At 45.4% G+C, this 14,822-nt stretch overlaps 2 protein-coding genes and 1 long non-coding RNA gene across 3 annotated transcripts in view; all 3 read right to left on the bottom strand.

Annotated features, from left to right (window-relative positions):
* The window catches only part of LOC103369054 (serine/threonine-protein phosphatase 2B catalytic subunit gamma isoform-like), a 26,548-nt gene extending 16,633 nt beyond the window's left edge, over positions 1–9,915 (bottom strand). The window contains exon 1 of the mRNA XM_008297652.1: positions 9,394–9,915. Within this exon, the coding sequence (XP_008295874.1) occupies positions 9,394–9,445 (52 nt within the window). The 5' untranslated portion in view covers positions 9,446–9,915. The remainder of the gene's footprint in view (positions 1–9,393) is intronic.
* Positions 9,916–10,808: 893 nt separating this feature from the next.
* On the bottom strand, positions 10,809–12,616 carry LOC103369053 (uncharacterized). The gene is made up of 2 exons (XR_520812.1): positions 11,418–12,616; positions 10,809–11,318 (listed from the first exon to the last, which is right to left on the bottom strand). It is a non-coding gene; the product is annotated as an uncharacterized LOC103369053 (long non-coding RNA).
* Positions 12,617–13,496: 880 nt separating this feature from the next.
* LOC103369058 (heparanase-like) overlaps positions 13,497–14,822 on the bottom strand; it is a gene marked incomplete at its 5' end in the record, with an annotated part of 5,506 nt that continues 4,180 nt past the window's right edge. The window contains one exon of the mRNA XM_008297655.1: positions 13,497–14,272. Coding sequence (XP_008295877.1) covers positions 14,113–14,272 — 160 coding nt within the window. The remainder of the gene's footprint in view (positions 14,273–14,822) is intronic.

The raw sequence follows: 14,822 nt of genomic DNA, 5'->3' as shown, positions 1-14,822 counted from the left end.
AAAAAATAAAAATAAATAAATACAAATAAAATAACAAATGATTATTATTTTGTTTGTTTTTATATTTCTACTTTTATTCGCCTTTTCTTTTATGTATTCATTTGTGATTAATATTGCCACATTATTTATTTTTCATTTTATTTATTCTTCTTTTATTTCATTATTCTTTTATTGGTGTATTTCTGTAATTCGGCGCTCTCACTGCTCCATAAATAACTGTAGACACTCTATAAAACATCCTGGACTAGACTCAGGAATTAAAGCGTCTAAACGTCTGATTTGGTTCGACTGAAGGCTCCAGTGAATTCAACACATCAGTGACTTCCTGCAGCTTCCTCTAAACTTCTGTGTGTTGAATCCGTTTCTCAGACGTCTGATGGTCAGAGGAAAGACTTTCACCGTCGTTCTGTCTCCGAGCACATCTCCTGTCGAGGTCAGACTGTTGCTGTGATTTAGTTTGTAGGACAGAATGATTAGAAAAGCTTTTAAGATCAGCCTGAAAACACACAAAACTTTCTGGACAAGTTCACAAACAACTGGTCCTGGTTCGGCTTCTGCAGACGGACTGTGAACGGTGAAAACAGGCTGAAACAGCTGAAGATATCAGCACCAAACTCTCCTGATGATGCTGCAGAATGAGCCCAGTGAGAGTTTCAATCTGACTATCGGGTCTAAACTCTCCTCAGACTGAAGCCGTTCATGTAGAACTCAGTCTGACGTCGTTAAACCACCCGTCAGTGTCATCTGTTGACACCGAACACAGAACTCGGTGGCGTTCGTCCTCCTTCAGGCTGTTTCTGAACACAGAGTTTTGGTTCTGCAGCTACATGAGTAAGAGGAATTCCAGCGAATGACGGCGTGTCGAGGCTCGACCCGAAGACAAAGACCGACTGTTTGGCCTCCGGAGGAAGCTGGGAGGATCAGCGGAGCCCAGATCCACTCAGAAGATACCAGACGTGTCGCTGAAACACCTAAAACCAGCAGCACGTAGACACTGGGTCATTCAAACAGGCTGCAGAGACGTCTCCACTGGAGAAGAGCTCTGGGGCAAACAGAACCAGAACCAGAGCCGCCGTGAGCGTCAACTGGAGCTGCTGGAGGACTCGTTCATACTCGAGCTGTCTGCAAAGCTTTAGTCCACAGCAATCAAGGTGAGACAGGAAGCCACAGGTAGACCGGACCGAGAGCAAACGTGTGCAGGCTCAGAGAAACAAGCCTGGACACAACGAAGACGCAAAATGACCACGAAAACACACAAAGCTACGGCAAAAAGAGGCTGAACTACCAGGAAGAACTGTATAATCACCTGAAAAAGACAAAACCACAATAAAAAGATGCAAAAACCACCAAAAAAGGTGAAAAAAATCCAAAGACAAAAAAAAATCACCAAAAAGAACGACGGAATCACCTCAAAGAGACGCAACACTGTCATTAAAGGAAAAATCACCACAAAGTTCACTAATCTACAGCTAAACAGGCAAAATTACCACAAAACACACAAAACGATGCAAAAACCCCAATTAGACAAACACATGGAATCACTACAAACAGACTGAATGAGTGAGAGAACCGTCACTGGGCCAAACCCAGACGGAGAACCAGAACATGAGGAGACATGACGGGGAAGGTTTCAGGTTTCATCTTTAATGCTTTCTAACAGCGTGAAGGCGGCTCGACGGGGACGTTAACGTTCTTCATGTTCACGTCCAGACGCTGAGCGAGCAGCGCCTCCAGCAGCAGGCCACGGCGGGCCCCGTCCCCCTCCAGAACCCCACCACGCTGCCGTGGTGCTCCAGTGTTTCTGCTGGTCTACTTTAAAGAGGATCTGAAACCAAACCAGGTCGACACGGCCAGCCAATCACGGCGCCTCTTACTGAACTGGTTCACGAGCAGCTCAGAGCCGAACACATCATCTGTCCTACAACCGACCGCCGGCACAGGAAGTGGTATTTAAATAGAGGCAGCAGCAGCAGGAACCGGCGGGGCCCGGCGCTGGGCTGGTCCCTGCGGGCCACCGTACAGCTGCCAGCCAGGCAAATGTAAGCAAAGCGACAAACGCCTGCTTTGTTTGTGCTGCTGCAGCAGAACGGCAGCTTCCAGGCCTGTAGAGAGGAGGCGCCGCTCACCAGCAACCGGGTCAACACGTTAATACACTCCGTTAGCCAGGAAGTAGAGACGCAGCAGAACTACAGAGCTGACCAGAACCGTCAGAGACAGGAAACAGCCGGCTGTACGCCTGGAGAGGGCGCTGTGGCTGGCTGTGGTGGTTTAGAGACTCTGTGGTGGTTTTATGTCTCTTTGTAATTATTTTGTGTCTCTTTGTGGTGGTTTTGTGTCTCTGTGGTTGTTTTTTTGTATTAGTCCACTTTACACATTTTGGACACACCTAAAGTTGTCTTCTTTCTGTTTGTAGATGATGTAGTGGTGGTTGTCTATAAGGTCTACAGTCTCTTTGTGATTATTGTGTCTCTTTGTGGTGGTTTTGTGTCTCTTTGTGGTTGTTTTGTGTCTCTTTGTGGTTGTTTTGTGTCTCTTTGTGGTTGTTTTGTGTCTCTTTGTGGTTGTTTTGTGTCTCTTTGTGGTGGTTTTTTTGTATTAGTCCACTTTGCACATTTTGGACACACCTAAAGTTGTCTTCTTTCTGTTTGTAGATGATGTAGTGGTTGTTGTCTATAAGGTCTACAGTCTCCTTGTTGTCCATCAGTTTGAACTAAAGGCAGAAACATGACGACTTCTCAGACTTGGGTTTGGTACCGGCTGTAACGTCGTCTCAACACTAACTGGACGTCAAAGCTCGGTCCAGTGGACGGTGGTGCAGCTCTGGCTGTCCCAGCAGACCTCTGCTCACTGCTGTCCTCACGCCGTCCTGCTTTATCACATCCAGCTGACAGGAAGCTGCTTGGTCTCATAAAACCAGGACTAAGTGGAGTCATGAGGGCTGTCAGAGGGACGCTCAGAAGCTGCCATGAGCGGATTTATTAACGTCTACAAAGTCTGTTTGGACCAAAAGCTCAATAACTGAGTTTATTAAAGAGAAGCAGAAACATGAGGCACCAGAAAACTATGAAGCCGGATGGTTGGACGATGAGTCACGACGTCGACACCAAGCAGCTGCAGCAGCGTCCAGCCGGACTCCCTCAACCAATAATCGATCGATCAGTGAGTCACAGCAGTCAGCTCTCCACATCCTCCTACAGCAGAAACCACACGACGGAAAACCCGGTCTGACCCACGACGGTCGGGGAGGAGGCAGCAACGGACCACGGCTTCAGCTAGTGATGGACCGACCAGAAAACAGTCAAACGTTCCTCCAACGTCTGGTTTAGTCCAAAGAGGTTCAGCTCACCGGATCAAACCAAGATTCCTGGTTTCAGTGAAACATAACCTGTAAAGACGACGTGGTTCCTTCACTGGCTGCTGTTCTAACGTTTCATCAACAGAGTGATCAACTGAAAACTAACGGATTCATCAGTAATTAAAGCACAGAGACCAGAGCAGAACACAGCATGAGTTCTGCTTCTAGAACTGGGTTCTTTGGGTTTTTGTTGGAACCTGAACCAGATGGCTGCTTTATCAGCTGGTAGCAGACATTCCTCAGCCAGGTGGCGCTGCTGAGCTGGTTATGGACGATACAGACTGGAAGCAAAGCACAGTCCAAGTTCAGGTGTCTTATGGCTCCCTCCCAGAACCAGCCGGTCCTTAACGGTACCAAACCAGAATCAAAATGGCGGAGCCACGATGCTAACTCACGAGCAGAATGGCTGCGTCACCATGACAACGGTTGTTTTTTAATCTAACGTATGAGGAACAGCGAAGAGAGAAGAATCAGGTTTGTGGCCCAGTTCTGACCCGGTTCTGAATCAAGAACAAGAACATGGCAGGAGCTCCACAATGAGACCATCGCAGGACCGGAAAAAAACCAGGATAATAGAAAAAATCTGGCAGCAAAAAACAAAAACAATGAACCGAAAAATTCAGAACATTTCAGTAAATAAAGAGATTCATGAAACAGTAGAACCGTCCGACGCTGGTCCAGACACAAAGTCCTGTTTAGGAAACTGGAGCACATCCTTCATGTGGACATTTGTTACAGGAACTTAACAAAACAAGAAAATCTGTTAAAAAAAAAAACTGAAAATTAAAAAAACTGTTCCAAGAAATTCCAGAGGCCCCACGATGGAGCTCCACCATGGGGCCAAAGGAGCTCTGCCATGGGGCCACCATAGGGCCCACCATAGGGCCCACCATAGGCCCCATGGTGGAGCTCCATCATGGGGCCCACTGCAGGACACTGAGCTGCTCCATCAATCATGAATGAGGACAGAATCATTACACAAACCGGCCGAATGATTCGATTACATCTGTAACTAAGAGGACAGACACACACACACACACACACACACACACACACACTGAGTTGTGGGTCTGTGGTGATCTGCAGCTTTAACAGTCCAACATGAGGTCACCAGCTGACTGGAACCGACCCACATGTGAGTCTAGAACCAGAAGAACCAGTTTAACTTCAGTTGAAACCAGCAGAACCTCCCACTGGAGCAGCTGGAACCAGTGACAGTGTTCACCATGGACCAGTGACCAGCACCATGAGCCGGTCGATGTTCTGACTGGATCAGCTGCTGATCTTCTGTCCGATCCAACAACACGTTGATGTGGTTCAGGAAGCTCATGTTCTGGTAGCAGTCGGATCACAGACACACAACGACCACAAACAGACCCAACCCAGCGGACCCATGCCTGGTTCCTGGTTCTGTTCTGTAACGTCTGTCTGGACTGAAACCTGTGCAGCAGTTCCACACTTCAGTTCATCCTGGTTTTAACCTCCTGATGGATCAACACCGTGTGTCCACCGACGGGTCAGAACCAGAGCAGCTCACTGAGCTCATTGATCAGAGGACCAGAATAAAAGGCTCGATCCGATCACAGTGGCAGCTTTAATGACTGACACTCTCCTGCAGCGTAATCCCGCTAATGCCAACAGCCAATCACAGGCTGCCGCCGATAGCCAATCACAGGCCACCGTCGATAGCCAATCACACGCTACCGCCGCAGACACACTCCAACATCACACCAACACACCCTCCACTGTCACCAGAGTCCAGAGTGTGAACCAACCAACACGTCGACTAAACGTTCTCCATGTTCCTCATGAAGCCTGAGAACATGGAAGCATGTCTGAGGTGAAGAACCGCTGCTGATGGTACATGGCTCCTGTTCTGCTTTAAAATGGTCTCAAATGACTATTCAGTGTCCAACACCACCACAAAGAGACACAAAGAGACACAACGAGACACAAAGAGACACAAAGAGACACAAAGAGACACAAAGAGACACACAGAGACACAAAGAGACACAAAGAGACACAAAGAGACACAAAGAGACACAACACTACGACACAAACTCCTCATCAGAGCTCCACCAGTGGAGTCAGTTCAGAGGTCCATAGAGAATCTGTCCGTTTTTAGGTTGCCTTCAGTGATGAGTGTTGATGACACTCTGAGTCCATCCTGCTGCTCTAAACCAACACCAGCTACAGAACCGTTTTGTTCTAAGCTCACTGCTGATGAAACCAGGTCTCTGACCAGGTCTGAGGTTCTCCTGTTCTCACCGACACGTTCCTCCATCCACTCCAGCAGCAGATTCATCATGTCAGTCGATGAAGAAGGAGAACGATGCTGAACGTTCTGCTTCCATCTCCTCCCTGAGACAGTCGTTGCTTCTCTGTCACGGCACCAAACATTACAGCAGAACCGCCAGAACTTCTCTGTGAGGACACTGAAGTGGTTCTAACGTCCTCTCACGGTGGCTGTAAAGCGACGGGTCGACACCTTCTGAAGGCTTCATCGGACCTGAGTTACTTAATCAAACACCTTCTCCTCGTTCACAGCAGCCGGTGATCCACTAATAAGGAGACGATTATATCACGTTAGCGTCGGTTCTCTACAGACGTACGGAAGAAAAATCTGATTTATTAACTAAGAAGAGCCCAGAAGCACAGAGCAGGACTAAAACTACAGCTTCTGGTCTGTAGTTTGACATTTAAAGGGTTTGTGGCCGAATGAATGAATAAGAAGGTAAATAAAATAAAACGTTGTGTCTGCAGCCACAGCTGGTTAAAGCTGCAATAATAAATCTATTATCTGTCAGTTATTCATCAAATCATCAACCTTATTAATAACATCTTCTATCATCTTCTAATAAAAACTCTAAATTCTGATTCCAGCTGTTTAAATTTACATTTTTGGACAATTTACTGTTATTTTTTTATTTGCTGTCTTTATTATAACAAAACTGGAAAAATCCTTAAAAGAGCAATAATAATAATTAAAAATAAATGTATTACAAAATTAGAGCTGCAAAATGCTAAATAAATAAATAAAGACAAATATTTGTCACATGCATCAGTCTGGACGTTATTCACTGTGTGTCACGTGTCAGACCTTCTAATCAGGATTTATATATATATATATATATATATATAATAAAGGCTTCAGTGTCGGTGAAATACTGGAAATGTGGAACCGTCTCATTGTTTGGACGTATTCATGTAGAATTAAGACGGAAATAATTGGCTTTAATTATCTTTAATTTAACAAAACGATGATTTTCTCAGTTTTGTTAAATTACAGAAAAAGTCATGATTTACAAGTTAACCGTAAAAAAAGGATAAAAATGTGAATAAAGTTTAAATTCCAGAAGATTTAAATGATCAAATGTGTTGCTGGTGTCGTCTCTTATTGGTTAAGAAGAATTATCACGTTCATCACATTCTAAATGCTTTTCTCTCCAGGTTTTCACCGTTTTGTTCAATTACAGATAATAACTGTTAAAAATATTAATTTACACGCCGGCTTTAGAAAATAAATAAATAAGTAAATTAAATAAACAATGTTCACGTCAAAAATCTGGATTTTTCTAAACGCTGATTGGTTCTTTTACGATGTTTGACCACAAAACCTTCTGATTGTTTAAATTATTTTAGTCTAGTTGCTGCTGTTTTCACATTTTTTACAGTTTTCAGTGTTTTTTTTTTCTTCCTTGAACTCTTGTCAGTTCTTTTCCACTGAATAATTATTTTGACAGTAAACTGAACGGCTCATTTATTACATCTTGGACTGAAACGGCCGATCGATCGGTCCAGATATTAATCAATAGACTAATCAACATGATGAGCCGCTGCAGCAGAACAAACATCAGAGTCTCTTATTGGGCTGAACTCCGGCTGATTCAAGGCTTTTATTCAAGAGGTTCTTCTCTGCAGCAGCAGCTGGATGGAGGCGTTTAGAACCAGATCAGAACCGCTCACACGTTATCCCACTGAAGTCCAAATGTTTCACATCAGCTGTTGATTTCAGAGATTTTTCTGATTCACTGTGAACGAAGTAAAGATGAAAAACTACGACGCTCAAACACCTGGAAACACCTGAAGAGTACGAGATGAAATAAAACACCTGAATAATTATGAGATTAAATAAAATACCTGAATAATTATGAGATTAAATAAAACACCTGAATAATTATGAGATTAAATAAAATACCTGAATAATTATGAGATTAAATAAAACACCTGAATAATTATGAGATTAAANTAAAACACCTGAATAATTATGAGATTAAATAAAATACCTGAATAATTATGAGATTAAATAAAACACCTGAATAATTATGAGATTAAAGTAAAACGTGTCATTTTATTGTCACACGCTGGAAAAACAAAAACATTATCTGTAAAAAAACAGATTTATTGTTTTTTTATGCTGAAATTATTGACAGTTTGTTTCATTGTTTGCTCCATTTTAAAAAAAAATTTAATGTGGAAATTATTCAGTTTTTTCTTTTGTTTGCTCCATTTTTTATTTTATTTTATTTATTTATTGATTGATTTTTTTCCAGCTGATTTCTTTTCTGGGATTTTATCAGATGTAATTTCTAATGTAAAAAAAGAAAAAAGAAAAAAAAGGGAGACGATCTGAAAACAGACTTTATAGTGGACCTGTGCTGCACTTATAGTTCATGATATTTGCTCAGATTCTCATTATTTATGTGGCGTACTGCTTTATGGATCTTTGTGGGTCGTTCTGGGTCGTTCTGGGTCGTTCTGGATGTGGAGCTGTTTAACTACTGATGGAAACTTTTACATGATTCGTCTAAATCGTGGTTAATCAGATAGAACGTCTGCGTTGGAGACGAGCAGCTGAACAGAACCTAACAGGAGCTCTTAGTCCAGTTTACTGCGAAACAACAGAAACCTAAAGACTTTTGGACCGTTCAGAACCAAACATCAGCGTTCTCTTCATTCTAGATGGAACCGGTTCCTCCTCCTCTGACTGGATTCAGATGAAGATCGTTAACCAGGAACATAATCAGTGGTTCTGAGCAGCAGCTCTGAGCTCCTCCAGCGTTCTGCTTCATGTTCTGGTCTGATGAACGGACCCGATCCCACTGCAGCAGCTTCACCTGTCACTACATGGTTCTCTGAACGGGTCACCTCTGATCCACACGGTTTCTACTGACGGTTCTGTTCCTTTATCGGATTCACACGACATTTTACTCCTAAAAACTCGAGGAACCGGATGTTCTTCTCGATGTTCTGCTTCACAGAGAAAACCTCAGACTGTATGTGGAACCAGAACCCTGAGGCTGAATCTGATGGTTCTGTTCAAGCACTTCATTCACATGAGGACAATTATAGACATATTTCAGAACACCCAGAACCCAGAACCCCTCTGTCCTGGTGTCAGTGATCTTCTCATGGTGACCAGACCGGTGGTTCGTCTGGAGTTCTACTGGGTTCGTCTTTAATGAGGTTTTCTTTAGCTAGAATCAGCCTGTTGGTTCTGTCTGAGGTTCGATCATCTATCCTCCAGAGGAGCATTTAAACAACATGTTACTGATCAGAACATAAAGTTGGTTTCGGTCCAGCTGCTGCCTGATGAGGAACCAGAACCCAGCAGCTGGCTGATCACAGATCTGCTGCTGGACCTGATAGGGAACAACCTGAGAAACCCGTGAAGCCCAACAGAACCGGGAGTTCTGAGGTCTGACGAGGTAACGCCTGGGTTTAAGTAATCCTGAGCCACTTTACTCGAGTATCTCCGCGTCTCCCCGCGGGGCGACGGGCACTCAGTGTCCGGAACAGGAGCCAGCTGTCCGGGCTGCTAGCGGCGGACCTCTGGCTGCCCGGGCTAAGCTAAGCTAACGGCTAACTATTAGCCGGATCGATCAGCTCCGTGATTGATCCTCCGGCCGCCGCTCGGCCACGAACAGCCGGAGCGGGCTAGCTGTGCGCGGGGCTCGGCAGCCCGCCGCCCCGCTCCCAGCTAGCCGCCGTTAGCCGCCGCGGACTTCCTGCAGCTCCGAGCCGGAGGCGCCACGTACCTTTGATGGGTCGATCGACGGTGGAGAGTTTGTTCTGCTCTTTGGCCGACATCCTCCGTCCGTCCGTCCGTCCGTCCGTCCGCGCTGCGGGCCGCGAAATGAGCAAAAATCCGAGCTGAAGTCGACTGGTTCCGGACCCGCTAGCTAGCTAGCTGGGGCGAGCTAGCCGCGCTAGCAGTGGAGCGTCTCGGAGCGGCAGCGCTTCGGTCCGCGGACGGAGCCACCGAGCCGCGCTGGGCTGAGCTCAGCCTGCCGGGGGAAGGCAGCAGGGAGGGAGGGGGTCTACTCCGAGGATCCGGGCTGTGCCTCCCCGCTCCGCTCCGCCGTGCCCTGACGCCGAGCCGCTGTCACCGAGGGTCGGAGGAGGTCCAGGAAGCGGCCCGGGCGGCGCGACGAGAGGCTTCAGCAGCAGCAGCGAGCGGCGCCGCAGATCATATCCGGCTTGATCCCTTTATTCTCGGACGACGTGCATCTGTTACAGGCCGCTGGCTCCGCGCGTTCTGTCGTGATCCGATGTGTCTCCAGACCGCTGTCGGATTACAATAATCCGCCGCAAGCGGATTTCCTACAACATGGCTCAGCGCGGGGGCCGCTGGGTAGTGGAGTCCTGGAGGAGTCTGGTCTGTAGTCCGGATCTGGAGTGTGTAGTTCAACCTGTGGTCCTAGTGTGTAGCTTCAGTGTGTAGTCCTGATGTGAACACAACAGACACTGAACTTGACGAACTGGGTTTTGTTGTAGTCCGGACCTGTAACTGGGTTTACTGATGGACAGAAGCTCGGTTCTGTTTACTTTTCTGGACCAGAGCAGCGAATAAAACCAGATGAACCTGATTAATAATGACGACACACAGTCAGTGAACCTCCACCAGACCGAACCGAACCGAACCATCAGCTTGTCTTCAGACCGGTTCTGTTCTTTCCTCTGTTCACTGAACACGTTTATAAAACTGTCAGCAGCCCAGAAGATCCTCATAAAGAACGTTTTCTCCACATGATCAGACTGAAACACCAACATTCAGCCAAACTCCACGTGTTCTTATTAGAACAGGTTCAACAGTTCGGTTCTGTCCAGTGGGCTCGGTTCAGCTGTCAGACGGTCCTGGATCATAAGGAGCCTTTTCCTGCTTAATCAATAAATAATAATTATGATTCTATCAGAGTGTTTTTTATGAGCCTGGGACCCAGATGGAGACGTTCTGCCTCTCTGAGGTCTTCTCTGTGTTCTGCGGTACCGTTAGGTTCTGGTTCATTTAGGGATCACTCCATTCTTTCAGCTTCTGAACAGCAGAAACTTTAAGCAGCAGATCTGAGAACAGATTTGTCTCACAGGCTTTGATCTATTTCATTATTACCTCCAACGTGTTCGCTGTCTGATTATTTCTTTCCAGATAATGACGACACATTCTGCCATCCACTGACATGTCAATCAGTTATTTTATTTTATGATCTTTTATTTAAATAAGTAAACTTTCAGCTCCTCAGATGTGGATATTTTTGGTCCAGGAGGTGGTGTTCAGGATCAGACTCCACCAGTAGATCTTCGTCTTCGCTCCATGAACTCGTTAAGTCGTCGATTTCTCTGGACGTTGGTTCAGTTTGTCACAGAAACAGAAAACCTGCAGTCTGAACAAACTGCTGCAGGAACCAGCTCAGAACTAAACTACCTGCAGCGGCAGACTGCAGCGCCACCATGTGGACAAACAGCAGACTAACAGGACGGAGACTTTAATGGATCAGGGTCGAGTCTTTATTCATGTCTGACTGTAGAAACCTAAAGGCTGTCCGTCCTCACCGGGTCGACAAACGTCTCACATCTGGACCCGTTTCCTGTCACACTGTGTGTTTCTCAGTCTGTTGTGGTTGTTTTGTGTCTCTGTGATGTTTTAACCTTCATCAGCTTCCTGCAGCTCATCAGAGTCAGTTCACTGAAGCACAAACAGATAAAGTCTGAAGATTTCATGTCAAATAAAACAAGATCCTTTTGACGTTTCATAGATAAATAATTCACAGTTAGAAAAAACAACCTGCAGGTTGATTGGTGACAGTCCAGTCATCGCTTCACGTTTCCAGGTTTGTCTTTGTTAAACCGTCAGAAGCTGCAAATCGTCCAGTTTTCTGATGCTTCATAGAAGATTTAGTGATGAACTGAAAATAAACTCTGCAGACGCGTTAGTGATGAAAATGATGTTTAAGCTGCACTTTAAAGCAACGATACAAGAACCAGACTGTAGGAAACCGTCTGAGCGTCCGGCGCTTGGTCTCTGTGGTGGTTTATGGAGGTTTAAGGAGAATAAAATCATTAATATTCTGAGAAAATTCAGCCTGACTCTGATCTGATCGACTGTTTGGAGAATTTTATGTGTTCATCTGAAAGTAACTTGTTCTTATTTTAAATATTAGAATCCATGAACAAAAAGATGTTAAAAGAAGTTGAATATTTCATCCAGAGATCATGTTGTCATGATGAGTCGATTCTGTTCTTCTGTGTCTGACTTTTGTCGTTTTGAGTCTTATTTTGTGCTTTTCTTCCTTTATTGACTCACAAAAGTAAAACTTTCTGAAAACAAGTGAATAAAGTCCACGACCACTGACATCATTTCAGCCTGGTTCTGATTCTGTTCAGCGTTTTGTTGTGGATCGAAGAGTTTTTCCTGAATGTGACGTTCCGACTTGTTCTTAATCCAGATTTAATTCCTCATTAACAGTAAATATCAGAAACCTGTAAGAGTCACAGTTTGTTGTTTTCCTGGTTTAAAGTCGTCCAGAAACAACAGAATCACATCCAGAACTTTTCTCATTTAACGGATTAAAACCTCTGTCATGCGTCTGCAGCAGCTGAAGCAGATGATTCAGAACATGGAGGCCTGGACCACAAACCTTCATCCTGAGGAGGAGGAGTGGTCCAGGTTTACTGCAGGAGGTGCATTTGGGTCACACAACAGAAAACAATCCTTCAACGCTCCGTCCGGTCCTGTTTCTATACAGGTGCTGCATTAGAACATGAAACGCTGCAGGGTTCTGTTCAACCTACAGAGCCCAGAAATAAAAATAACTCGTTCCCACTCATTAATAACTGGTGGCCACCAGTTATCAATGAGTGGGAACGACATTGTGGCCTCGCATCACTAACATGAAGAAACAAGAGAAGCTGTGGAGCAGATGTCACGGTTCATCACACCAGCTGTGGATTCAGGACAACGGGCGGACTGGCACGAAACATGGAGCGTTTTGATTTGATTTGATTTGATTTGATTTGAACCTGGGAATGAACGACACCGATATCCTGCCGTCTCTTGTGATGAAACACCGTGTGATAATTATGTCGTAATAACTCGTGGCCACGATTTACTGATGCGTGGGAACGAGTTCTTTGAGCAGCCGGTTAATCAACAGACAGTGTTTTAGTCTAAATAAACCCTCAGAGCTGTAAATACTGAATATGTGAAAAGTAGTTTGGACCAAATAAACCTTTGAAATGGGAACCACTGGAACAGAACCTGGAGCTGTGGTCGTGGTCTCCAGCAGGCGGCGCTGTTGTGAAGCCAACACAAAGCTGGTCTGTTGGGCCGGTTGTCACAGCAACACGCAGCAGAACCTCTGTCCTGTCCGTCCATCGGATCAGAACCGGAGCATGGAGACGACAGAAACACGTCCAGCAGCTCGTGAAGACAGAAGTTCTGAAAACCTTCAGCTGCAGAAGAACAGAGAACATCCAGGACCTCCTGAAGATGATCCACAAGGCTCTCCAGAACCAGAACCAGCAAAAACAAACACTGTCCAAAAACCAACAGCATGCGACAACCAGATGATCTGAGTTACTGGTTTAAACCGTCCCAGCTTCAGATGGAAGTTCAGTCCTGGTGTGACACCTGTAGCACCGGACTGCCTTCAGAACATTCCTCATTACGGACCGGATTCTGTTCAGTTCTATTTGCAGACACATCTAAAGCACCAGACTTGATCTAAAAGTATCCCACGTTTAGCATGTATCTGCGCTGACGTCCAGAGGACCAGACCTCATCCAGAACATCCACAATTTCAGATTCGTCTCTGTTCAGTCCTCGTGTGGCTGTAGGTCTTAATACCAGACTCCATTCAGAACATTTCAGATTTCAGACTGGATTTTATTCAGTTCTTATGAGGCCGTACAAATGTCCACAGTGCCAGACTTCCTGATATTAATATTCCTACGTTTCCTCCTGATTGTATTCAGCCCTTGAGTGACCTTAGACATGTACTCTAACAGAACAAGATGTTCCAAATACTAGCTTTGACTTCATTCAGTTTCTGTGCAGCTGCATAGACGTCTACAGAACCAGACCTCATTCAGAATATTGCAGATTTTAGAACTGATTTTGTTCAGTCCTTACACAGTACCAGACTCCATTCAAATATCCCCAGTGTTACGGAGGTCTGTGATTCAGCCGTACTGGATTCTGTTTTGAGCAGGTCTTTGGCTGACGGATGCTATTTATGTAGTTTTTACTTGGCCAGTCACAGAACTTTATAAATGTATAAAACAGTACAGAGACGGTATTCAAACAGCAGTAGTTCAGCTCCAACCTGAGTGTACATGAATATATTCTAAAAATAAAACACCTGAACTCTGACGTAGACATCAGTGGATCCACCTGTAGTGTGTCAGAGCTCTGGTCCAATCAGCAGCTCTCTCTGCGGCGCCTGCAGGAACCCGGAGTGATGCCGTCGGCCATGTTGGCGTCAGAGACACGCCGCCGCCTGGACGTCCGTGAACACGAAGAAGGCCAGAGAGTATCCAGGAAGCTGCAGGTGATCAGCTGGAGGCAGACGAGCTCCTCTGAGGTCAGGAAGGGTTTGGTCGTCCACCATCTGCAGCAGCTCCCCGTTCAGGCTCACCGACCTGCACAGACAACAAGACATCAGCAGGAGGTCACGGATCCACGTGAGGGAAACGTCCAAAACATGGAATGATATGAATGAAGTCTGGTCCTGCAGATATCCTACAGCCACACACAAACAGAATGAAGTCTAAATCTGACATATTCTGAATGGAGTCTGGTCTGATGGAAGTCTGGAACACTTCACAAGAATGAAATCAAAGGTCTGACTCTGGGAATGTTTTAAATGACGTTTCATACTACAGACGTCTGGGTAGACAGGAGGAGTTTGTGTTTCCCAAACAGCGTTTGACATTTAAGAAAACTGAGAACTAAATGTTAAATTGTTCATATTTTGAATGAAGTCTGGTTCTGTTGGATCAGGTCACGTCTCGGATCAATGAGGAGTTTTTTGTGTTAAGTGTTTGTGGTGAAACTGAAACAGATCAGCAGCTTCATCCTGAACCCACAGAAAACCTGAACTGATCCTGCAGAGACAGCAGAGTCCAAGGCCTTTGTTCTGCTCCAACCAGCCGTCAGGCCGACGTCAGCTGGACGAAGCCCAGTGAAGCT

This window comes from Stegastes partitus, unplaced genomic scaffold, assembly GCF_000690725.1.
Source record: "Stegastes partitus isolate 25-593 unplaced genomic scaffold, Stegastes_partitus-1.0.2 Scaffold1232, whole genome shotgun sequence".
Lineage (NCBI taxonomy): Eukaryota > Metazoa > Chordata > Actinopteri > Pomacentridae > Stegastes > Stegastes partitus.
This window is presented reverse-complemented; position numbering and strand designations above follow the sequence as displayed.